The 26,784-nt window shown below is 30.5% G+C and overlaps 1 protein-coding gene across 1 annotated transcript; it reads right to left on the bottom strand.

Moving 5' to 3' along the window:
- Positions 1-1,775: 1,775 nt before the first annotated feature.
- LOC127285355 (uncharacterized) lies at positions 1,776-16,373 on the bottom strand. Its single transcript, XM_051311332.1, has 3 exons — positions 16,073-16,373; positions 9,029-9,076; positions 1,776-6,600 (listed from the first exon to the last, which is right to left on the bottom strand). The coding sequence occupies exons 1-3, from the start codon at positions 16,190-16,192 to the stop codon at positions 4,063-4,065; spliced, it is 2,706 nt and encodes a 901-aa protein (XP_051167289.1). The 5' UTR covers positions 16,193-16,373; the 3' UTR covers positions 1,776-4,062.
- Positions 16,374-26,784: the final 10,411 nt, after the last annotated feature.

Raw genomic sequence — 26,784 nt, 5'->3', positions numbered from 1 at the left:
GTTAATTAAATTAAATTTGCGTCAAAAAGTCTATTAAGACACTCTTTCTAAAATAATGAGAAATGGTGAGTCTACAAGGGTACCAATTACAACTTATATTTCCGCTTTATAATATATTCTAAAATTAAAGTTGTAAAATTTTTACCTGGATTTCCACGTGGATTGATTTAAATCTCCAGATGGATTTTCAAGTAAAATATTCATATTGATTTTTTTAACTTCTTATTAGCTATACTGCTGAAAATAAGGGCAACATTACTGCAATTTTAGGTGATATAAGGGTACATGCAGCACAAATATAAAATTCTATATAAAATTGAAACTAAAAAATGGGCCCTACGTAATAACATTCTTGAGAACTTTATTTATGCCAGTTAAAAAAATTATTTCTATGTTTCGAATATTGTACGCATATTTATTTGAATAATACAATTGTTATATGCAAAACCGACAAAATAGCTCAGATGGTTAAATCCTCTGGCTTTGCGGTCGGGGCGAGCCTGGGTTCGCTCCCCGCCCGTTAGCCTGGGATTTTTTCCGGCAAGTGAGTTATTGTGAGCGAGAGATTTGACGTCGAGGACTTGGTTGTGTAATATTCGAGGCTTCTTGCTTCGAATTTATACATCCAAGACTCGGACATAAATCGGCTGTACTCAGTAGAATTTTTCCGCAATTTTTTTAGCTACTCTGATCAGAAAGGGTCAGGCGAATGCGAGTACTTCGAATAAAAGTCGGCTACGGAACGCAAAGGAGGGAATTATAAAATGTAGTGAGTTGTAAAGTTTCGATAAGTTGAGAGGAAATTGTAAAGACCTCTAAGAGGTATAAAAAATTATAACTATAATTATTTTATGCTTATTTAAATGATATTCAGCTATGTTGAACTTGATAAAAAGTTCTTTTAGATGTACATATTTTACTTTTTTAGGTTGATATATACTAACAGACAAAAGTTTGTGACATAAATATATAATTAATATATAATTAATTAATTTTTGTGATATTTCAAACAGTTTTTGTTGATATTCAAAAAATTAATTGAAAATAAAATTACTTTTTAATTTTTAAATATTCCCTAATGTCACTAACTTCCTAATCGGCCTGTAGCGGTCGTGACTCCTTAAACTGACCAAAAAAGTTATATTTTTCGTAATATTTTTATTTAAAAAATTAATCCGAAAAACCGAAACATTAGGTCTTAAAAGTTTCGTCTAAAACTTTGTCACAACTTATATAAAATATTTTAATTAAAACTGATCAAAAAAGCTTACTTTTAACATTTTTAGATTTTTGAAACATCAATAACAACGCATAGTTACCAGAAAAAATTTTATCCATGGTTCACTCAAACAATTATAGTTGTCCGAACATTTTTTAAAGATATGGTCAAAAAGCTGTTTTAAAAAACAAAATGAAATAAATGAAACATACGTAAAAATATTGTTAGATTTAATGAAGCAAGTGCAAGATATATAGAAATTTCTATGTGAATTTCCACGAGGAAATTCACAAGTATTTCTACGTGGATTTCCACGTTGAAGTTCACATGGTTTTCCACGTGGATTGACTGAAATCATACATACAGAATTCTATGTAAAATTTACATAAATTCAACTGCTTTTTCGACTCTTGATGCACAAGAGTGTAAAATTGGATGGAATTCCATTTGGACCACATAGAACCAGATATTTTCTAAAAATTTTTTATAGTTAGTATTAATATTTTGGAAATATTTCATTGAGAGACTCAGGAAAGTTTGATGAAAGTATGAAATATTCGCTTAAAAGCCAATGTATTTTTTAGAAATATACGGTGAAAACTACAATATTATATTACAATAATTATAGAATTACATTTTGTGAATAAATCAAAGAAAATTATTTTAATTACATTTGTTCCTAATAATATTGTTAAATTCCGCTGTCGAGTTGCGCTGCAGTGTTCATTTAGAAAATCTTTTGTGCTCAGTATGAAGACAGTATAAAGACCTCTCCGAGATTAATTTATTTCTAATTTCACGTTTTTCAAAATTTTCTATTTTCAGTAAGTAATAAATTCTCAATTTTATATCTTAGTGGCTTCGTAAGTAGATACATGGTCAGTAGCGCACTTTCGATATTTATCGCTAACTCTAAAATTTATTGAAGATTATTAGGATGTATAATGAAGTAATATTCTACATTTAAATAAATCAACATTCATTTCAACGCTTAGGGTACCGCCACATTTCGACAGAGAATGAGGCTGGTTGTCTGTTCACCATTAGAGTGAGAGAGACAAACATACATACATCTCTGTTACTCCAATGGTAAACAGACAACCAGCCTGACTGTCTGTCGAGGTATGGCCGTACCCTTAAAGTAATAGCATACCAGGACACTTCAACATAAAATCTTGTGAATTTCCGCATTACTAGTAGAATATAGTTCAAAAAACTGTAATTTTAACTTCCGCATAAAGAAGTCAATTTTAAATAATTTTAGCGAATACGCCTGTCCACATAAATGTATAATTTCTGGAAACAATAATCTAAACAAAAAATGCAGGACTCTTTTTTCAACTTTTTGACCTTGTAAAGTAGTTATTTTTAATACAGGATAGGCGGAGAAATGTTTTAAAAGTATAATTAACTAGAATCCTTTTAAATTTTACAAGATGGGCTTGTACTTATATGGACAACATGACTTTCTTGTTGATTTTACTAGGTTCAACTTCTAAACAATGTCTGTATTTTTAACAAGCGTTGCACATGGCAAATATTAAACTTTTGTATGTAACTCTTTATTTCTTTACACTTTTTCTAAAATTATTATATATCATTTTACACTGTTTACTATATGAGAACAGCTGTCACTAGGAGCAGCCATATTTTGAAAACTTCTAAGTACACCGTTTTTCCGCTAGAGGCGTCATAATCGGAGATATGTAATTTCGGATTTAATTCTCATGCAGAGGGCCTATATGCTTAACAAGCAGTGAGTGCTCCTTATACTACTTCATGATATATGCGATATATGATATAACCTAAAATTCTATTCCTTATTTCAATTGCAAATATTGCAGCTAATTCTTATTTTTAAAACTGCCCCTTCAAAATTTAATCATTTAAGAAGTGATAAAATAGATTTTTATCAATATCTGTCACATTTTTTCTAGTACCATAATTGCCTTTTTTCAGCTACAAGTTTTCCTTTATTTTGACAATCACCCATAAGCCTTTTTTATTTAAAAACATTTTTGAAGTTAACACGTACTCATGTAGAAATCAGCTATATTCTGACAAATTTCGTATATGATCGCTAATATTTTTCTTTTTTTCACATTATTAATGAGCAGAAATGAATAATTTTCAAGTATATTATACTAACATATTTCAGGAACTTATTCTCAAAGTCTTATTTAATTTTATAAACTTAATTTTTAATAAAAGTTAAATAAATTCGAAATTGTTCACAAAATCTCATTAGATATGACAACGCTACATTAAAGTAGCATGTATGTTGAAGCGTGCGAAAATTTAAAAGGACAAGAACAAAAATTTTTAACAAGAATTTTGTAATATAAGTTAAAGACACAAATATTATCAAACGCAATTCAAAGTTAACAGTTGAGTTTGTGACAAATGCAAATAAAATAATTTATTTAATATTTTATTTTCAATTAAATCTTTTTAAAAGGAATTACGATTTGAACTTTAAATTTACATTAAAAACATAAATTTCTCTAAATTTAATTTGATACTGCAAATTTCTCTTAAATAATTTTTACATGAAGAATTTAAGCAGACTGTACACATAACACAACCTCAAAACTAAAAATTGTTTTGAACCATTTTTAACGCGTAAAAAATTATAATAGAAATTAATTGCAAGCAATTTTCGAATTTCTAGTTATACACTTTTTAGAAACATTTTCTACAATTGCCGTATCATTAAAATTTTGTTTTGTGTTTTTATTGTTAATTTTTAAATATTCTTTTGTTATTACTTCTCATTTTTCTCCGCGCAAGAGATTTATTTGTTAAAACGATAACATGAAGAAATAAAGTAACCACGAATTACTTTAAAAATAAAACATATTTGGAAGTGGACATATATAGTCAGAATCTCGTATTGTAAAAAATATGCAAATTTTTTCAATTTCATCCGTATTGATGGAACAAGGATTATAATCAGATGTTTCAACTTTTTTCATAAATGTACAACTGTTTAGGTAAGCGTTTTCCGTTCTAAGTAAGTTGCAAATTGTGTACTGCTCATCCGTTAATTGATCGACTATAAAATTTTTTATTTGTACAAAAGAGCCGTTTTTAAGAAGAGCAAACGTGTTATTCGAGCGGGATTTTTTATCAACTTTAGTAGAATAAACACACTTATCTTTAACCATTTTCTTGTACGAAACCGCTTCGTTTGACAATTGTAGTTCTTGTTTCCAGCTTTGTTCGACTCTCCTAGGAACTCCAAAGTATCTTATTGGACCAATTTTACAAGTATTCTGAGTTTGCTTTTCTCTGAAATGTGAACAGTAATTTTTAACTTGTAAAGAACTACCGGGGAGAATATGATTTGTTAAAATCAGATCACTTTGGCGGTTAGAAAGTTGTCGACAAATTTGATGTGTTACTCCCTTAGCACTTTTAATCATTTGCAGTAATGTTCTGTGATAAGATTCAAACGCAAAAGCTGTGTGTGACCACGATGGACCCCAGTCTGATAGAGATTGTACCCAATGTAAAAGCTGATGAACATTGTAAGTCATAGCACTTTTTGTATAATATTTTTCGGTATCTAACATAAACTTTTTCACTAAATATTCGATACGCTTCAATTCATCAACTGTTATTGAAGTTTTCAGGGATATGTAAAATGCTTCTACAAAAAGAGCCCAATGTTCAACTACCTTTTCATCTAAGAATAAGCTAATAATTGGTAAACTGTAATATAATATCCAGTTTTCCCATTCTTTGGCCTTCCAGTTACTTCTGTCACTTAGTGTACGTGTTAAACGCATAGCTTGGTTTGGAACCTGAATGGCTTCTAAAATTTTATTTATTTCAGTAATATTTTCAGAAGTGAAAACAGTTTTTAACGGCGAACTCCTTTTATGACTCCAATAATTTAAAAACTGTTCCCCTATACCCAATCGAGCTAAATGCATGTCATCCGGAGTAAACCCAGATATCATTTTAAACTTTTCCAAGTTATTTAAAGGTGACATATGTAACACTCCAAATGAATGCATCTCTTCTTCTGCTTCAGAATCGACAGAATTTGAAATTGAATGTGCTGGATCTTCAGGTTCATTATTAGGAGAATCATGTTCGTTGCTCGAAGGATTATCAGGTTCATTAATCAAAGCATCATCAACTTCATTATTTGACTGATTATTGTCAATTGGTGAATTGAAGACATAGTCCATACATTGTAAAAAATGTTCTTCGGTGCGATTTTTAGGCAGAGGATCGGTAATTGGAAATTTGACACAGCCACCTGTCTTCTGTGCATTTGGTACCCACTCTCCTTCATGAAGGCACCAGTTGCAACCATAATGTCCGTTACACTGCTTGACACCTTGCATAGGAGCACGTGCTATGGAATCTACACAGCAACAGATTGCATAAGGTTTAACTAATAGGTTTTTCCCCTTTATGTTGCATGGCACTCCCGATTTAGAAATTTCATTCATATGATCAACGAATCCTTTTAAAAAAACGTTCATATCTGGTTTGCTTCTACCAAACCACATTGCACAAACAATTGGCTGAGATACGCGAACATTCATAGGTGTTTCATTTAATATTGCTTGAACCGGATACATATTAAAATTATCACTTTTGAACTTAGGTGCTCCATCACTATTAAAGGTCAAAGTCGCGTAACTCTTTCTGTCTTCACAATCTAAGTTTTTAACGAATTCTTGGTATTCTTTTCCATCATATATATCCTGAAAAATCCCAGGCTGGGAAACTCTTTCTTCCATAATGTGATTGTAGTAATCTTCATTTCCTTCTAACAACTGCTTTATGTTGTCTTTGATATTAAAAGTGGCGTAAAAAGTTGTGAAACTCTTGTCTTTAAACATTATGACTTTTTCACAAGCAGTACAAGTCCTTTGACTATCTGAACGATCAAAAGTACCCCCATACATTCCGCAGTATGAGCATATAGCGTGATAACGAACAAATTTCGTGGAAAAAAACAATTTATCAATTAGATAACGAGTATCTGGAAGAATGGCTGCTGCAAACATGCAATTTATACCTTTAAATAAATCGGTTACAGCCGTGTGACTTAAAGAATGAAAAATAGCATACTTTAAAAACATACATAAAATTTCGCCTTGACTGACAGCAATTGGGGTTTCAATAACATTTAGTATTGCTTCTGACTGTAATATCTTCTCCAAAGCACTGATTGAAGTAGCTTCGTCAATCGTTTCACGAACAACACCAAGCAACAATTGATCTTCTTGTTCTCCAATGGGAAAATCATTCATACTATTGTCATCTGCTTCTTCCTCAGAATCTTCATCATCTGTATCATCCGCGCCTCCACTTACATTGAGATTATTATCAGCATTATTATCATTGTTCAAATTAATCTGCAAGTGAATGATATGCTTTTAGCAAAGAAATTAACTGAATCATTATTTTCATTAAAAAGTAGAAACTGAGAAATCTTAAATGTATACCTAAATAAGCATTACTTTGTATTTTTAAATTTAATATTTGAATATTTTATATTTTTGCTAACTTTCAAAAAAGAATATAAAATTCAGATATTTAACCCTCCGTCACACACCTTACAAAAAATTACACCATTGCACTCGCGTGTAATGCGAGGGAAACCCTCCCCCATGTAAAAAAAATGCGACGCTGCCAATGCTTGACTCAATCAACTAAATTTTAGGTTATGGTGCAGGTTTATAAATGTATTTTAAATTATTTGAAATGCATATTTACATTTCAATTAAAATATTGAGAAGTTTTAATAAATTTTTAATCACTTCCGTTTCCAATTACATGGAAAATTCACTGATGTAAGGTAAAAGCCCCAGTTGTGGAACAATGCCCTAATGTGGAACACTTTGACGCAAATTCCGTATTTGTACACAAATAATTTTGTGTAATTAAAAAATAAATAAAATGATAAATATTCAATATTCAAGACATTAAAAATAGTCGCCTAACTTTTTTAACATATTTTTTTAATATTATACAACTTTTTTAAGTTAAATGTACGTTTCATATTAGGTACATATAGGTTATGAGTATTTTGTCCGTATTATGGAACAGTAAAAAAAAATTATTCCATAACCCTATTGAAAAAAACACGTATAATTATACGTATAATAATACGTATAATTATACGTATAATTGTACGTATAATTATATGTATAATTGTACGTATAATTATACGTATAATTAAACGTATTATTATACGTATAATTATACGTATTATTATACATATAATTATACGTACAATTATACGTATAATTATACGTATTATTATACGTATAATTATACGTGTTTTTTTTCAATAGGGTTATGGGCAGATATGTAACAATTGTGAAACAGGACTATTCTTTTAATTATGTTCAATTATTAACTTATTTATAACAATTTATGATAGTTTATAATAAATTTAGACTAGTAAAAACTTTTGCTGTGTTAAAAACGTATAACAGTAATAAACAAAATATATTATTTAACAGAGGTATTGAAGCTTTTCTATAATACGTACATTTTTAATTTTTTTGTTTTTCACCTTTATATTTAATTATTATAAACGAAATACATTTTTAAAAATATAATTAGCATGAGAAAGCATAAGCCAATTAAGCATAAAAATTTTTAAGCTGTATTTCGCTTTTGTGGATTCAAATTTTTAAAAAATAACCAACCCTATCTAAATGTAGTTCCACAACTGGTACTTTTACCTTACGCGAGAGCACACGTCGAGAGAAAATCCCTCACCTTTTTCAAGGTTCGGTCGGTTTTAAAAATTTGTAATTAAAGATTTCTTTAGTTTAAACTAAATTTCTCTTTACGTATGTATTGATGAGGGTTTTGTCAAAAGGGACGGACAGTGTCCTACAGGTTGTAGAAAATAAGATATTAATAAAATATTGAAACCGCTGAGGGAATCCCTCATGAAGTGTGTGACGGAGAGTTAAATGAGTATGTAACGTACGATCTCGCACCACTTATCATTTAATGTTAAAACTATACTTCTTACGCTTTAATCTTTTTCCTTAGAACGAAATCACATATTTGAAACATTTTGTATCTCTCGATTTCCAAAGCATCGTGTAGTTATTTCGTTTTTATTAAACCATAAACTTACATATTAATTCACTGTACATTTATTTAAGCGGGCAACCGTAGTTGTAATTTTTCAAAAAATTGATTTTTTTCTTTTTGCATCTTTTCCAAATTCAGGATCTCAGAAATATGACTATTAAAATCCTAAGTTTATATTTATTTAAAATTGAATGAGGTATACAAGCTCAAAGGGAGACGCGAATCAGCCCGTTCGGAAATATTCTGTCTATTATAGGTAAAAAAAAAAGTTAAAACTTTAAATTAGTTTTTCTTGAAACAGTATTTTGCAAATGTAATTGGTGACCACGATTTTTCAAAAACTACTGAACCGATATTACACAAAAATTTGTAGGCTTTTTACTAAAAATCGAAAAGTTGAGTTTCAGTGGTTGCCATTGTGTCAAAAATGAATTTTTTAAAATCTTTTGATTAAAGACTAAATCCGTGATTTTCATGCATATCTCGACGAGATTGCACATCACGCCTCCATTTTTAAATATTTTCAAAAAATTTTTGTTAGAATTTATAGTTTAAATTGTGTACTTTTAGATAATAAATTGTTTTATTTAAAAATGTTAGTGATTTTTCTAAAAATAACTTCATGAAAATGGCCAATTATTACGTGCTGCAACTAGGGTTGCCCCCTTAAATCCCCTAGAGCTTACTTTTTCGCCATAATTTTTACTAAAGTGAACACATTTTTACCTCAGCTGCTGAATCTCCTTGTAAGTTACGGTTGTTTTCCACCGGATCCTAGAAAGAAGCATTATAGATTTGTCAGTGTACACGTATGCTTCCATGCAAAGAAAAAATTTAGGTAACTCACGTCGCAACTAAGGGGTCGTCCATAAATTACGTCACACTTTTTTTTAACTTTTTGGACCCCCCCCCTCCCCCATGTCACACTTCTTACGTACATTAGCGTCATTTTTTCTGCTGGTTGTCACAAATTGCTTGACCCCCCCTCCCCCTCTAAGTGTGACGTAATTTATAGACGACCCCTAAGGATAATTTTTACATACTTTGCATGTGTTTGTACAAAAGTTTGTAAATGAAACACGACTCAGATGAATAATATTAACTTTTGTACCATATTGGATATTAACTCAACTAAAGTTGACAGAAATATTTTCATTTTTACGTTTTGAATTTGTTAAGATTACAAAAGAAAATATTGCCAATGTAACAGTTTTCTTCTGGAATTTCGTTTAGTTGTGACAAAACTGCTAGCAAAATATTGCAAACGTCTCATTTTTGTAAGTTGAATACAAGAAATTAAACTTGTTAATCTTTAATTGTTTAGAAGATATGTCCTTTTAAACAATTTAGAGCAATTGTATCTTATAAATTAATAATTGTTTTTACTTTAAAAATTGTCTTTTTGGATCCTTATACCAATAAATATAGTTGTACCAAGTGTCATTTAAATTGGTGAGGTTACTTCGAAAAACGAAAATCTTGCGTGGAATCACACATTAGATGAAAAGAATTTTTATAAAATAAAGATTAGAAGAATCAAATTAAGGCCATCTGAGAGATGTGCACTTTTTTACGAAAAACAGATTTTTCTGAAATAAAAAAAGATTTGGGATTAATATTTTGAGGGATGGTAGAGAAGGGTATAATAGAGCGCGCTGTTCTCGATTTAAAGCATAATTTTGCGTGTAAATGGTAAAAATAAATGAATAAATAGTGGATTAATGCGTTTTCTCCTAGTTCAATGAGCAGCCACTAACTAGAATTGGCGCTGCTTTCCAGTCACTAACACACTCACGCGACTTCTTTGTACACGCCGCCATGTTACCTGTCATTTTCGTTTAAAAACATGAGTTTTATAACTACTTTTTACAAATAATTTAATAAAAATTATGCTAAATTTCGAAAAGAGCGCATCTTGTCATAGTCTCATCTACCATCCTTCCAAATTTTAGCCCGATATCTTTTCTCAATTAAGAGAAAAACGTAATTGTCGAAACCATGTTTTTGTGTATTGAGTCACGTGGGAATTTCCCAGATACCCTTAAACGCAATTCGGAAAATATTTGAACGGTTTTCGACCGAGATTTCTTTAATTGAAAACATTTTTCCTTTAAATCGAAAAAATGTGTATAAAGTTTAATAAATAATTTATGTAGTTCTGTTGCATTTTCTAAACGTACGGTTACATTTGGAAAATACAATATTCACATGGAAATCCGGGAGAAAATCTACCTAGAAATCCATTCAAAAATCTTTGTGGATTTTTGGAACTTTTCGCGTGGATATGTATGTGGAAATCAGGGAGAAAATCTATCTAGAAATCCATACGAAAATCCGTGTGGAGTTTTGGAACTTTCCGTATGGATATGTACGTAGAAATCTGGGTGAAAATCAGCACGAATTTTCCAGTTAACTTGCAGTGTCTTCAAGTAAATGGAATGCAATTAAGCTAAAATTCGCCAGGAGGTCTATTTGAATTTTCAATTCTATATGTACTTTAAGTCCACAACGTTTATGATGAACGACTAGAAAACAAATCTTTTTTGAGACGGGAAATTATAAAATTTTTTATCTAAAAAAATTATTTTTATAATTTCTTAATCAATAAAACTTGCGAGAAATAACTTTTGACAAAAATTTATGGAATTTTTCTTTCGAAAAAATATTTGTTTGAAAATCGATGATCATAAACGTTGGGAACTTCAGCTTCGTGAAATTTATATAAAAATGGACGACAACTGAGACGTGGACCGTATCTGGCTCGTATGTTTTAAAATATAATGGATTAAAAGTTTTTACATTTTATTACACGGAAAAAAATTTCCTACTCCTCAGAAACTCCACTTGATCGAATTATCATTTCATGGAATTTGTAAGACGTCTAATTTTTATTTCATCGACATTGAAAATGGCCGAACAAACAATTGACAGAAATATTTCTGCGCTAATTTTATACTTGACCAATTGGAAAAAGTTAAGAACATTTTGTTTACTGATTTGCATTTAATTAATTAAAATGAATTTTTTGCACCGATGAAAAGAGCAGGTCTGATTTAGTTAAGAACAGTAAGTTTAATTACAAAATGTTATTTTCGTTAAGAGATATAGACATATAGACGCGTTTCCTTCAATATCTCTTTTTAAGTTGAAATGTAAATAATGCCGTTTTTAAATAGAACGGCAGCGCAGGTGTATTGAATCCTTAAAAGTTATTATCAATTGTGAAAGAATATTAATTTTCATTATTTGTTAAATTTTTTTTCGTATAGGAACGTTAAATTTTTTACATGAGTTAAATCAAACTATAAAGAATGTAAATGAAATAAAAAGTCTATGTGAGTTAAGTCGAGTGAGTTAAGTCTGATTTAAGTCAAATTTAGATTTATTTAGGTAAATTTTTTTTAATCCAAATAAATTTTTATTTGAACCGAAGAAACTACTATTGGACGCTATTAAAAAGGATTTAGTCTTAATTAACAGAATTACTCTTCTTGAATAATCATATATTTGATTGAAAATAACCCTTCATTTCAAAAAACATTACATTTATGCAAACATATTGTGACGCGATCTGAAGAAAGGGACCTTAGAAGCAAACTAATTATAGGTTATGTTCAAAACAGTTTTACTTTGATTAAAATTTTCTTATTGTTTCTATAAACTCAAAATCAGTTTTTATTAAATATTTTGGATATAATGAAAACTTAAACATCAATGGTTCGTATTGAAAGTTGATTCCCTTTTTACATTTTCATTTAAAAATTTGAAAACATAACCTATAATTTTTTGCTTCTAAGGTCCCTTTCTTCAGATCGCGTCACATATATTTATTTGAATTGAAAAACATACATTATTAAATGAAATAATTTTTATAACATTAATTTAAAGCATCATTTAGTAGCTATAATTACAACATATTTGTGTACGTCCGCATGAAAAGGGACCACTTTGGCGCTATTGGACTTATCAACTTAGTCGTATTCTTGGCGAAATTTGGAAAATTTTAAGCGGTCTTAGAACCCTCTAAGTGAAAAAACCGTGGAGTTGCAGAATTTCAAAGTTTAGAATGCCAAAAACCTCACTTTGAGAAAAATGAAGTTAAAGATTGAAGTACAAATATCTCGGTTATTTCTGGCAAGTTATTCATATTTGTAAGAAAAAATTTCTTGAGGCAATATTCTTATTAAGGAATAAATTATGTAAATTTTTATTATTTTTCTCAAAATATGAGTTTAAAGTGGAGGTGCGGTAAACTGTCCTTTTTTAGCAATCAGAAATTATATTAAAAAACCTAGAATAATTCATAAAAGTGTTTAAAAAAATTATTGAATGTTATTTAGAATTAATTAATTTATTATTATTTAATGATTTAACTAGTGGGGAAATTAAAAAAAACAGATAAAATATGTTTTTAAAGTTGGTCTGTCAAATAACCTAATTTTGAAATTTTTATCAATTAATTACAAAAAGGAAAAATTATTAAATTAAATAAAAACTAACTGAATGTAAAGTATTTACTATAAACTTTTTGATTTTCTTGTCACTTTTTATTTTTTTCATTTCTAAATATTAAAAATCCGGAAACAAAAAATGGAACTTTGTTGACTTTTTCGATTCTAAATCGTCTTTCGGCGCAAAACGAAAAAATTCGAAACTTGAGAGAATATTTAAGTTAGAACTAAATAAAGACTTACTGAAATTTTTGCGATGGGGAACGTTCGACTTAAGGAGATAATTTAATTTAAAAATTGTACTACTACTTATATTTCCAGGTTAATGCATGTAATTTTTTTAAACTTGAAGTTGGCTCACAAATGAACATTCACTGAATTGGAAATTATGACATTTAAAAATTCGAATTAATTAAAATTCTATATTGAATGAGAATTCTGCTAAATTAATAATTCTATTGAATTAGAATTATTTTTAAAAAACAGTTGGGTAAAAAGAAATTTTGTGAAATAAAAATTCTGTTTAACAAGAAATTCTGTTAAATGCTATTTCGCAAAATGAAAATTCGTGTAGAAAATAATTATATAAAGCAGTATTTCACGCGACCAATAATAAATAATCAGCTTGGCGAGCTTTTATGAATAAAAAAATTCGCTAAAAACTGAAATTCTAGAATTCTGTCATTTTTTAAAATTATATTTTTTTTAAAAAGTAGCATTTAGTAGCTTTTAGCCAAAATTAATAGTAAAAAGTAGCCTTGTCCAAAAAAGTATCAAAAAAGTAAAAAAGTATGTCACTTCGAAGCTTGTATAAGGGAAGTAGGGACAAGAAGGGATACTTAAAGTGTACAGCTCAATAAAACTAACATTTGTATTATGTTTTCTCTAACGTCTGTTCTGAAAGTGTGACTTTTTCCACTAAAAAGTGTGGCGAAAATGATACTTTTATCAACTCTTTTAAAAAAAGTGTCGAAAGTATATTTAGCGAGGTGAAAGTAAATCGCAGCATATTTTTGTCAGTTTTCGTTGATCTGAATAAAGTGATATTAAAAAAAGTACTACTAGCGACATAAACTAAACAAATTGTACGATTAAAAATTTTAATTATCTATAACAAATTACAATTACAAATGTTTTATAAAAAACATGCAAAAATACACTTCCCCATAAGAGGAGGTTACACTGGTTTTTTTCAAAAAATCGAAAAATTTATTTTTTTATTTTTGGTTAGTAGGATAAACCGGGGCAAACGTGATATGCTAACATATAAAGCTTCATAAAAAAGTAATTAGACATGATATTTGAATAGATTTTGGCTAGTTTAAATCGTCAATAAGTAGTTAACATTTTTTCATATCCATTATATATTTTACTAAAAGCTTCATTTAATAATTGTGTTATTTGAAAAAGAGTACCAATTATTATCTTTGCCCCAACTGCTGGGGCAAAGGTAATATGGGTATTATTTTTTTAAATTACAAATATTTCAGAGATAATTTTTTAACAATATCATTCCTAATCTTCTAATGTAGTAAAAAAGTATAATTAAAATGTGTTTAGTGATATATTTATAATTGTTTAATGCAATATTAAATAACCTTATAAAATACTTGCACAAAAGTTCGTTTATTCAAAACTTAAGTATTTAAAGTTGACAGCGGTTGACAGTTTTCAAGAATTAGATAAATATAAGAAAACAGAAAATTAAAAGGTATTAAAATAAGCTGCAACGCTTCTTATTTTAATCCAATTTTGCTTATTTTAATACCAAAATGGATTGAAATAAGCAAAATTTGATTAAAATAATAAGGGTTGCAGCTTATTTTAATACCTTTTAATTTTCTGTGAATTCTACATTACCAAAAAGTTGTTATGGATAGTAATTTTGCAGTTTTTATATTTTTTACTTGATCATTACCTTTGCCCCAGATGTCAAGATTTTCTAATATCATAATTTTAATGGTTTTAATACCTAAATAAAACTTAAAACCTATGAACATATCATTGGTGGAAATTAAATTAATAGAATATCAAAAATTTAGAACGTAATTTCTTTTAAATTTGTTGAAAACGTCATATTATGATTCTGAAATTTAGCATCTTTCACTGACCAAAACAGTTTATTATTAAAATTTTTTAATTTCAAAATTAAAAGATATTTTCGAACAATATTGTTTGTCTAATTAAATTGAAGGTTTTTCTGTAGACCAAAGTTTTGGTAATTATTTCGATTATTATCTTTGCCTCGGCTATTACGTTTGCCCCGATCTCCCCTATACTTACCTAAGAATACGGTAAAAATAGTCTAATGGACAAAACTAACCCTCATGAGCACTTGGCTGAGAAAACGCTACCCCCTTCTTTCGAAGCGAAGCTCAGTGGGATAAAAGTGCAAATAATTTTTGACACCGGAATCAAAAAGAACACATCCAAAATCTATAGGAAATGTACCTTTGGTACGAAATATCAACCGTTCTGTTTATAGTTACGTAGTTTAAAAATGACCAAAGAATTTTCTCGACTTGGGCGTTGATGGGCTATTAACGTAAAAAAACTTTAAAAGCGTTTTTCTTAAAAATACAAATTTTCAACTTTGTCACACTCCCATTTTAACACTCTAACCAATTAACTTGAATGTTGGAAAGTATGTTCCTTGAATGTGTAGTTTTCGTGTAGACTAGGATTTCGAAGATTCATTAATATTTTAAAAAGTTATAAACAATATAAGTTGCAAAATTATGGTAAAAAATTCAATTCCGTCATTCGGTTATTTTTCAATAAATATTTCTGATTCTAGTCAACACAGTAGCCAAAATGGTACAGATTAAGAAACTTTTTACTTTTTTCATTTTAGATTAAACGTTGCAGAGAAAAAGTGTAACAAACTTTTAGCGAGGACGACATTTGGCAGCCATTTTCTAAGACGCATTTTTGAAACAAAAAACAAATTATATTATTTTCAATTACTTTTAAACATGTATTTACGTATAAAAAAATTTTAAGCAATAAATACTTTTTTTACTATAAAAAAAATCTCTGGAAAAAACATCAAAACCAGTGTAACCTCCCCTTAACGCACTGGAAAAAACGTCGTGTGAAACATACATATAATGAAAGAATAATTTTACTCGTGTGATTACCTTGGAAACTAAAACCGAAAAAGTGATCCTTTTTCCTGCGGTTGTCAATAATAAATAATATAAGGAAATTTTCATCACATACAAGAACACATAATTTTATTTCATATGACAGTACAATAATTTAAACATAATCATAACCTTAATACGTTAATATTATATATATATATATATATACTTACAGGTTGTTCATCATTAACTCCGATGGCGTTTTGTGCCAACTGTAACCTATACCTCGTTGTACGAGGGATATTTTCCTCCTCATGATCGAGGTATAAATTTCGTCTTCTTTTATTATCCATTATGGATAAATGGAGTTATTTTTGAAAAATGGTTTCGAGTATTATCAATATTCACTGAATATTCACTTATAGAGTTCACTGTTTTCAAAGAATCAAATCATAAATTATCTGGGAATTATCCGGTATGCTCACTTTACAGGCTGGCGTCCCATAAGGGAGCATTCACACCTTGATCACGAGAATAAAGACGCTTGCACACCTATTGTGAGTGTAACGCTGTGCTGTTACCAACCATCAGGGTTGGGTAATTTGACGTATTTTATCTTAATAAATAATTATAATAATATTTCATTTTATTTATTTAAGCACTAAGTCATAGTTATTAGTTCCCAATTGAGAGAAAAATAGAGAGAGAGAGAGAGAGAGAGAGAGAGAGAGAGAGAGAGAGAGAAGGGAAGGAAAAGCGAATTGACTGGATAAGAATAAAAGTATATATGTGACGCTCCACGAGAAAAGGGACCTATCGTGACAAAAAATTAATTTCCAGTTTTATATGCGAATCGATAGTATTTGAGTTGCTCTTTCATATAGAAATGTCAAAAATAATATTTTTCTAATTACTTTTTTTGTAATAAAGCTTTAAACATGACCATGTCAATCGCGTTCCAGCACGGACTACGGAAACTATCCCCACCACCACTGCTACTACTATACTTGGTGTATCCGTGAGACGTAGAAACGATGTAGTAGTAAGGTAGTGGGGCTGATTTTCGCTGGTGCGTCTCAGCCAATCAGAACGTTCAACATTAAACGCCTTTCCTGTATAATTCTGTTTTGTCGCGATAGGCCCCTTTTCTCGTGGAGCGTCACATATGTATATAGTATATGTATAAGAATATGTTTATGGATATGTTTGTGTATATGTATATATGTGAGTTAGTATGAAATTCGATAAAATGAGTATGTGTATATGTATGTATCTGTGTATATATGTATATATATTGAGAGACATGAGAAAGAGAGAGAGAGAGAGAGAGAGAGAGAGAGAGAGAGAGAGAGATAAAAATAATGATAAGGAAATGATAAGATTTAAGAGGTACTTTGGAAGGGTTTTCTGCAGTTTCCTTTATTGGGATCTGAAATACTGCGATACGCCATCTGGTGAGAGCCTTGTTGTGGTGGCCATGTTTTCATTCTGTGTTTCTCTAACATATACAAAAGACAGAGATAAAAAACCAAGATGGTTGTACTAAAATAAGGCCTAAATTCCACTATAAATATAAAATAACTATTAAGATCTGTCTAAATGTGCATGAAAATGATACGTAAAGCATTAACAATTCTCTTAAGAGTTGAACAATCACAAGAAGAAAGAATTGACAACCAGGTTTCCATTGAGGAAAAATCTTGATAAGGCTGGTTATAGCATCAAATAAATGAGTATTTGCTGGACAATTTAATAATATATGATTGTTCTGAATTGTGAGATTGATAAGAGTGAGTAGATGAAGGATAGGGAAATTTGATGGTGACGTATGAATGACGTCGACAAGACGAAAGAAAGTGGGAAGAATGAGAAAGGCAGTTATCTCTGTACCTCTGGTGAATGAGCCAGGAAAATTCATAAGTATGTAATTATAAAATTAAAATAAACTAAAGACTGTTCAATTTTCAACAAAGAGTTTTACTGTCCACTAATACGCTATACGCAACATGATACAAGTCAGCGTTGTCTAAATTGCAAGAGGTGCATACTTTATCGATTTGAAAAGAGTATTTTTTGCGATCAAAGATAACTCGTGAAACATAAATATTAAGCAGTCTAATTTGAGCAAAAAACTTTTTAAAAAAGATAGGCATTTTCATAAGCAAATATCGTTGCGTTCCTGGTTGTAACGTGAGCCGAGGATACAATACAAGACTTGTAGATTTTTGACAACGATCCATATCCCGCTTTTTGAGGTAAAGTGCATGTCCATGCATATATCAAGCAATCCACATGGCTCAAAAAAATACAATTTCAATTGAGTAAACCAGTTAAAATTATTTTCAGGCTCTGACTTTGCCAACTTTATCAATCTAACCATGCACTGTCTTGGGTACCGAGAAACGTCCATACTAAAAGTTTTATTTAACCAAGCCAGTGACAACTTAAAAACTACATAAGAAATGTGCAAAGAGCCAGTTTCTCATCTGACCGCGTAATCCGGAGTACACAAAGGAAGATTCAGCAGTCTCTTAAAAAAGGACAGCCAAACCCCCTCCATGCACTCCAAAAAACCCAGACCCCAAATCTGACAACCGTATAACAAAACACTCATAGACAGACTATCAAATAATTTGGAACAAGACTCCCATGAATCCATTCTGACAGTATGTATTAAATTCAGCACTGAACCCACTGCTGTGTTCGCCGCACTAATTGCCTTATTTGCCGCAGGTGCAAAAGAGCACGAGTTGTGAAATGGTATCCCTAAGTAAGTGTATTGTTTTACAACTTCAATACGCTCATTGCCGAATTCAACGGATTTAAGTCTTTTTGCCTTGGAATTGCCTGATCTAGTAAATGTTACTATTTTAGTTTTATCAATATTAACAATAAGCTTATTCTTTTCACGATATGAACACAGAGCACAAAGTTTCCTATTCAATTCAGTCAGCGTATCAGCGAGTATCACAAAATCATCAGCGTAATCTAGCATAATAATTTATGATTTATTATTAATAGAAATACCTCTACATCCATGCTCAATAAAATAATTTTCAATATCCGAGATCAATAATATAAAGAGTAAAGGACTTAACACTTCACCCCGTAAAACTCCTTGTGTGACCCTTACTTTATCTGTAAAGCCTTTGTTAGTTCTAATACACCGTCCGACACGATTTTTCACACACGAAAAAATCAATGATTTTCAGAAACTAGGACCAAAAAAAAGATACCCGTGTCTGGCCGTTTTGCTAGATCAGGTCATTTTTTGCTTTTAGGGGTAAAAACAACCCTTAAATGAAAGGTGATAGGAAATCTTGTACAAATTAATAATTTTTTATGAAACCTGGTATCTCGGGGTTTCCTGGGTCGCTGATTACGAATTTGATGTCAGATTTTCAAAATTCAAAATGGCGGATCCAATATGGCGGTCGAAATTTATAAAAATTCACCAATTCATTTGAAAGTTGTTACTTAGGGGTTTTTGGGGTCGCTGATTACGAATATGATGTCAGATTTTCAAAATTTAAAATGGCGGATTCAATATGGCGGTCGAAATTTATTAAAGTTCATCGAATGCACTTGAAACTTGTTACTTGAAGGTTTTTGGGGTCGCTGATAACGAATATGATGTCAGATTTTGAAAATACAAAATGGCGGATCCAATATGGTGGTCGAAATTTATAAATGTTATTAATTTTTTTATAAAACTTCGTATCTCTGGGTTTTTGGGGTCGCTGAGACCCCAGATGACCCCCTACAAAACTTAGTTAATAAATATACAAATTTTCAGATTAAAAATCACTTAAAATAAAAATTTTAAAATGTTGGCTTGCAAATTTTAACAAAAAATTGATTGAACATTTAAGTTTTCCAAATTATTTTTCAGATTTGTGATCTTCTTTCTGAAAATCATTGATTTTTTCGTGTGTGAAAAAGAAGTTGAATTTTGTCGGACGGTGATACAATTAAATGCGGACGAATAAAAATCAATCAAAATATTTATAATTTCCGAGGTAACTCCCAATGAGTATAACTTATTCGAAAGTAACTGGTGACAAACCGAGGGAAAAGCCCCCTTAAAATCAACAAAAATCGCATAAACAACCGATCTCGGGGTACTCAGGTGGATCTGAATAACAGACAATAAATTAAATAAATTATCTAAACAACTTCTATTCTTTCTGAAGCCAGCCTGAGACTCCGGGATCAACTGTAAGGATTCTGCCCACGATACAAGACGATCACAAATAAATTGCGTAAAAATTTTGGCTAAAGAACTGACTAGAGTAATAGTTCTGAAATTTTCCGGATCACTAAAATTACCTTTTTTATGCAACATAAATGTAGTAAGATTACCCCAGTCTTTTGGCACTTTTTCTAACATTAAAAGTTAATTAAAAACTGAATAATATATAAAAGCCAGTTTTGAGGTAAATTTTTAAAAAAGTCATTATTAATATCATCTAACCCGGGGGACTTTCCACTCTTACATTTCGCTAAACCTTTAATCAATTCATTCATTGAAATATCGTCATCAAGAATCGAAACACATTGCTTCGGAAAGTCAGAAATTGTCGTAGGAAATAAAATAGGTGGAGGATAACAACCTTGCAAAAAATTAAACCATACATCAAGCCCAATTTCTGAAGGCTGACATGCTTTGCGCTTAGACGCTTTGATAACCTTCCAGAAGGCAGATGAATTTCTGCAATTATTGACAGCATTTAGTATGACTGAAAAATATTCTTCTTTCTTTAAATCAACAATCCTGCGAAAATCTTTTTTGAAAGAATAATACGAATTTCTAGTTTCATCAGAAAAATTTTCTGCCCTGCAAAGCCTCAACGTATCCAATGTCCGCCTTTTCGCAACTTTACATTCCTCATCCATCCATGATCTAGGTTTAAAAATATTATTTTTACAATTCTTTTTAACGATATTCAATTCCAAGGCAACATTTTTAGTAGTCGATATAAGGTTTGCATTAAGAAAATCTATATCGCCCTCCAAAAAGGCCACCTCTTTTCTCCAAGCCATATTATTAGTAAATATGTCACGTCACCGTAACATTTTTATGTAAAATTAATTTTTTTTTTTTAAATACATTTGTAAATAAATAATTGTTTTTAAATAAACAAATATTTGTAAATAAACAATTATTTTTAAATAAACAATTATTTATAAATAAACAATCATTTATGAATGAACAATTATTTATGAATGAACAATTATTTATAAATAAACAATTATTTATAAATAAAACGAATATTTGGGATTAAATCAATTATTTATAAATATTAAATATATAATAAAATAATAATGTAATAAGCATAATTAATGTTAAAATGATCAATATATAAAAATTGTAATTTGGGATATAGTGTTTTTGACATTTTGTACTATTAGAATATGGAAATCAACATACGGAAGTCACCAACACGTAGAAGAAAAGCAATAAACACTTTTTACGTCTGTGAGGTACCGATCTTGAAACTAACCCAAAGAGGCGAGCTGGTACCGCCGCGAAGAATACGTAGGAAAATATATCTATATAAAGGGAGACCTTTCACTTCAAAGGCAGTCCCAAAATATATACAAAGAGTTCGTCATAGCAAGTGTTATATACAGTCCCAAAATTTATACGTACGGCATTCATCGTTGCGAGTATCTAATACAGTTTTAAAGTGTCGTCATAGTAAATCAGTTAAAAAGTTTCCAGTGTCAATACAGTAATAAAAATCTTAACGACCAAGAAGATCCAATCTTAGGAAATCAATACCACAGGTGCCGATTGAAGAATCATCAAAATAAAATATTAAAGGTAACCATAACAAATTCTTTAATTGTACAAATTGTCATAAACATTTATATTCTTTTAAATAAATAATTTTTATATAATAGATCATTCATTTATTAAAAACCTCTTCCCAACTTAGTTATTTTAACTAAGTTAAATTGAGGAAATTAGAATAGAGAACAATTATAAGTTTAGACTAGATTAAAAAGTAATATTGATGACATAACAAATAACTCATTATTACCTTTGTTAAAATAAAATTTATCAGAAAGATCAAAAGAAACTTCTGCACAGCAAAATGAAATAGATAACACAACCGGAAAATGGTCAGAAAGAGTGGCCATTTGGAGAACGCGCATGTCCTGAATAAAGGCAAGAGCCCCAGATGAGGACCACACTAAATCGATTACACTTGCCCCCTGTGGTCCCAGAAAAGTAAAATTAGCAGGAGTGTCACTTATTGTACTTCCATTTAAAAGAATCAAATCGCTAGCCTCTAAATTATTAACTAATTTCTTCCCTTTACTATTAACCATTACATTGCGAGAAAATCTTTCTGCAAAAATTGAAGAATTAGATTGCAAAACCACAGAGTCCAGTTGATTTAAATCAGCAACTCTGCAGTTAAAATCTCCCCCCAGGAAAATAGGAACATTAGGAAAAGTACACGACAAGCTATTTATAAAATAATTAAAATTTTCTAAAAAAGAATTAAAATCCTCATCCGGGGCACTATAAAACAAACCTAAAACAAAATTATAACCACTTGACAAAACAGAAAACTTTACAAAAATTTGATTAAAATCACAGAAAAGCTTAGAAACAGAGTAAAAAGTAGGATTAAACGCTATTGTAAGGCCTCCTTTCGCTCTACCTTGACAGTGTGATCTTCTAGCAGGAACAGAAATACAATCAAAAACATTGTTGAAAACTTGTAATTTCTCCGACTCCACCCAAGTCTCACACAAACACAAGATATCTTGATAACCAATAAACTCACTGATATCCGCCAGGTTCCGAATTCCATGAACATTCCAAAATAAAATCCTATCATGAGTCACTTTATCACGCCTCCGACAACGAGAAAACGACGAATAACTTTTTTCCCCACTATGCACAGTGGGCCAGAAGGCAGGCAAAAGCGGCCAAAACTCAAGAAGTGATCAAATTCGCTCGAAAATCGTTACTCGGGGATTTTCGGGGTCGCTGATTACGAATCTAATGTCAGTTTTCAAAAATTCAAAATGGCGGACTTTTTTAAAAGTTGATTCAATTTACTCGAAAATCGTTACATGGGGGTTTTCGGGGTCGCTGATTACGAATCCGATGTCAGTTATCAAAAATTCAAAATGGCGGATCCAATATGGCGGACGAATTTTTTTAAAAGTTGATTCAATTTACTCGAAAATCGTTACTCGGGGGTTTTCGGGGTCGCTGATCACTAATCCGATGTCAGATTTCAAAAATTCAAAGTGGCGGATCCAATATGGTGGATCAAAAAATTTAAAAACTCATTAAATTCAGCTAAAATTCTTTTTGAGGTTTTTTTGGGGGTGCTGATTACGAATACATAACTTAAAACTAATAAATACATAAATAATATAATACTGAAAATTAAACATTTACAATACGAACTAAAAACGTAAGAAAACTATTTTTATAAACTGGAATTTTATGGTATTTTTAAGCTCCCTAGGACCTTAATTATTAAATTAAATAAATTAAATTAAAATATATATATATATATATATATATATATATTAAATTTTATTATTAAATTTGAAAAGTATTTTAGAATTTTATATTCTCAAACAACATAAGCAAAAAATATGATCAGTATATTCGATAAAACATGTTTTACAAGAAAATTCACTTGTATACCGACGGTGGCGCCATCTATTTGTGTAGTAGGAGCATATAAATATTATTAACACAATGTGTAGAAAATAAAATATTAATTTTGTCAGTAAAAAATTGACTGTAGGTAAATAGGTGGAACCATAAGCAAGTATCGAGGCTATATAAAAGTCGAAAAATGTTAAGTGCTCGCACGCGACTTTTTTGCAATATTTCTAATTCAAAAGTGAAAACGGGCAAAAGTGGGCAGGATTAAATTGAAGTATATGAAACAATGAAGCGATTTACACTTTAGATTTTTCTTTATGCAGCGGAATCTAGGGGAATCTGCATTCGGCAGCGAGCATAGTCGAAAAATAATATGCACCTGCGAATAATAATGTCGTGTATTATGCTGTATATATATTTTTTTAAATATTTTTTTCTTGACACTTACTTGTTTTTACATACAGATTAAGTATTTTATTCAAAATTTTATGAAATTGTTAACCATCTTGAACTATATTCATTATTTCGCGCATAAACCGAACTCAAATTCTACTGTCAAATTTAAATTCAAAATACAGCAGAGTCAAAAATGTTTTATTAAATGCAACAGAAATTGGCTAAAATCTACTTTGAAATATGTAGATTACTATAAACAAAACAAAAATTAAAAAAAAAATAATCGAGTTTTGGCCGCTTTTGCCTGCCTTCTGGCCCACTGTGCCTTGGCTGAATCACACCCTTTATCTATAGCTTGCTTCTTGGACTGCATATCTTCTCGAACTTGGCCATCACTCTCGTTAGTTAAAAAATTGTCCATAGAAAGTGTTGAAAAATTTCTTTTAGTTTTAGGGTTAAGGCGCTTGTATACCTCACCAATCCCGAGTATACTTCTGTCGTGTACCATTGGAGTAAAAGAAACAAAAGATGTTTCCGTCTCTTTTACTCCAATGGTACACGACGCAAGTATACTCGGAATCGGTGAGGTATACAAGCGCCTTTATACACATTCTTCATAATAACAGGTTTATTAATTCTCGAAGGTGAGCGAATACCCTTTAACTCCTTTAGCTGGTTACTATCCTGTGTCTTGTTGCGAGGTAAAGAAGGAAATTCACCTAAATTATGCGCTTGAGAATTGACTCTGTCGACACTAGGATTGGATTGCCCGTTCAATGTAATCACTCTATTGTTAACAATTTTTTTTTTTGGTCTTAGTAATTTATTTGCATCGAAGACTTACAATTGGAATACGATCGCGGAACTTTTCATGAGCAGGATGCTTTCGATTCGTGTGTTCAACGATGCCTTCCCAGTTTGCTTTTGTCGTACTCATATCTTTCCATGAGAACGTATGAGTGCGACAAGCAAACTGGGAATGCTTCGATGAATTTTATAATTAAAAAATTTATTATATAATATAATAATGTAATTAAGGTCCATTTACAATGAATCTGAGTTCTTCCTTTTAAACATTTTTAATTTGTAAATAATTAATTATTAATTGATCAAACTTTGATAGAAGGGTTAAAATTTGTCAAAATGAAATTCTTTCTTTTTACGATCAATAAATACAAGGTCAAAAACTACTGTTAGATTTAAGGAATTACTTTGGCTAGATGAGTCATCTCTAAAACACCTGCATATTCCAAGGTCAGAGGTAGAAGGTTATGTATGACTCATGCCGTAAATGACCGTTTGTAAATGTCAAGGACACTCTTTAAAATACGCAAACATGACCGTGACTCATAATGCGTATTTTAGTACAGAAACTGCGTTTTATGGACACCTGCAAGCACACCTGCATCTAAGATCAAAATAGAGAAGAAAAATAGGACAGATCAAAACCAAGAACTTGACTCTCATTGGTGGCATTATTTCGAGTGAATCATTTTTCTGAAACAGGATTTGCTGGGATCATAGACCCAAGATCTGGAGAAGAGTAGCAATACTCCTATAAAAGAATGAGGACCGAGAGCAGAATTCAGAGAGAGTAAAAGACGAAGTAGAAGAAGAAGAAGATTTTTGATAATTCACGGTTTTCGTAGCAAAGAATATTCTAAAGTTAATATTGCGTAGTGAAATGTCTTGAGAGTTTATACTAATTGTGTTGTGAAAACACCTTTAAACCAACCGTTGGTTGTTCCTACACTGCTCCATCTACAAAATCATATTCCTGATCATTCAGTTTTGTGTCAGCGAGATTGTAGACGGACTATTATATAGTTTCATATTCCTGCGTGTTACATGAGGCTGGCGGAAGGTTAAGGTGCTTTTATACCTGCGGTATTTTGGGTAAGCGCGTAGTCACGATGAATAGACCATTTCATCATAATCATTCTGTCCTCCTTTAATTAATGCGTTATTGCATGTATTGGATGAAGACAAAACGATCAGGATGAAAAGGTCTATTTTCACGGTCGTGTTACTAGGGTTGTAAAACTTCATGAAATTTTTGTTTTGTGAAATATTTCATGAAAAATTGATGCACTGTAAAAAATGCCAGAGTAAAATTACAATGTCCGACGTTGGAAAAAAGTGACAATCAGTGGGACGTTGTAAAAAAACATGACTTGCCATGTAATTTTATAACCTCAAAGTGAAAATACAAGATCCTTGTAAATTTCAAAGCGGAATGTAAATTAACCTCAAAAGTGTGTAAATTTCAAAGCGGAATGTAAATTTCCTTTTATAGGTTATGATATTACTTCTTACTTCAGTTAAATAAATATTTTTTTTTTCTGCAATAAATTAACTTTTTTGAATAAAACTACCTTTATCATATTAAAATACATATAAATACATACATAAAACATTAATTTACATTTGATTTCGTTGAACTAAATTCTGTTAAGGCCTAAGCATAACTAGTTCGCGAACGTAAAACTCGTTTGCGAACGACGTTCGCAAACCGAATGAATTGTGCGTTGAAAGTTTTGCGAACGTGGTGACTGGGAAACATAACCTGAAATCATAAGTAGATGGAGGTTATGATTCCCAGTCACCACGTTCGCGAAACTTTCAACGCACAATTGAAATTCGGTTTGCGAACGAGTTTCACGTTGGCGAAATGGCTTTTTACTTTTTTTATAAATTTTCAATAATACAGAAGGGGGTTTAAACAATTATTTTAACTGATTGTTCTTCAAACGAATCTCAAAATACATATATTTTTTTTTTGAACTTAGAATAATTAAGAAAAATGTTTTTGTTTTATAATAGATGTGATTGTCAGTGACGTCATCACGAAGTAAAGGAGAATACACAATAGGTCCAAAAGTCAAGTCCAAGTTCAAGTAT

This window comes from Leptopilina boulardi, unplaced genomic scaffold (assembly GCF_019393585.1).
Source record: "Leptopilina boulardi isolate dan_hultmark-lab unplaced genomic scaffold, ZJU_Lbou_2.1 LbouV2_121, whole genome shotgun sequence".
Taxonomy (NCBI): Eukaryota; Metazoa; Arthropoda; class Insecta; order Hymenoptera; family Figitidae; genus Leptopilina; species Leptopilina boulardi.
The sequence above is the reverse complement of the archived record's forward strand: the minus strand, read 5'-3'. Positions and strand labels throughout refer to the sequence as shown.

Coding starts and splice junctions, on each gene's coding strand:
- LOC127285355 (XM_051311332.1), bottom strand. CDS start 16,192: ATGGATAATAAAAGAAGACGAAATTTATACCTCGATCATGAGGAGGAA. Junction 9,077..16,072: donor GAGTTAATGATGAACAACCT/GTAAGTATATAT, acceptor GCTTCTTTCTAG/GATCCGGTGGAAAACAACCG. Junction 6,601..9,028: donor AAGGAGATTCAGCAGCTGAG/GTAAAAATGTGT, acceptor ATTCACTTGCAG/ATTAATTTGAACAATGATAA.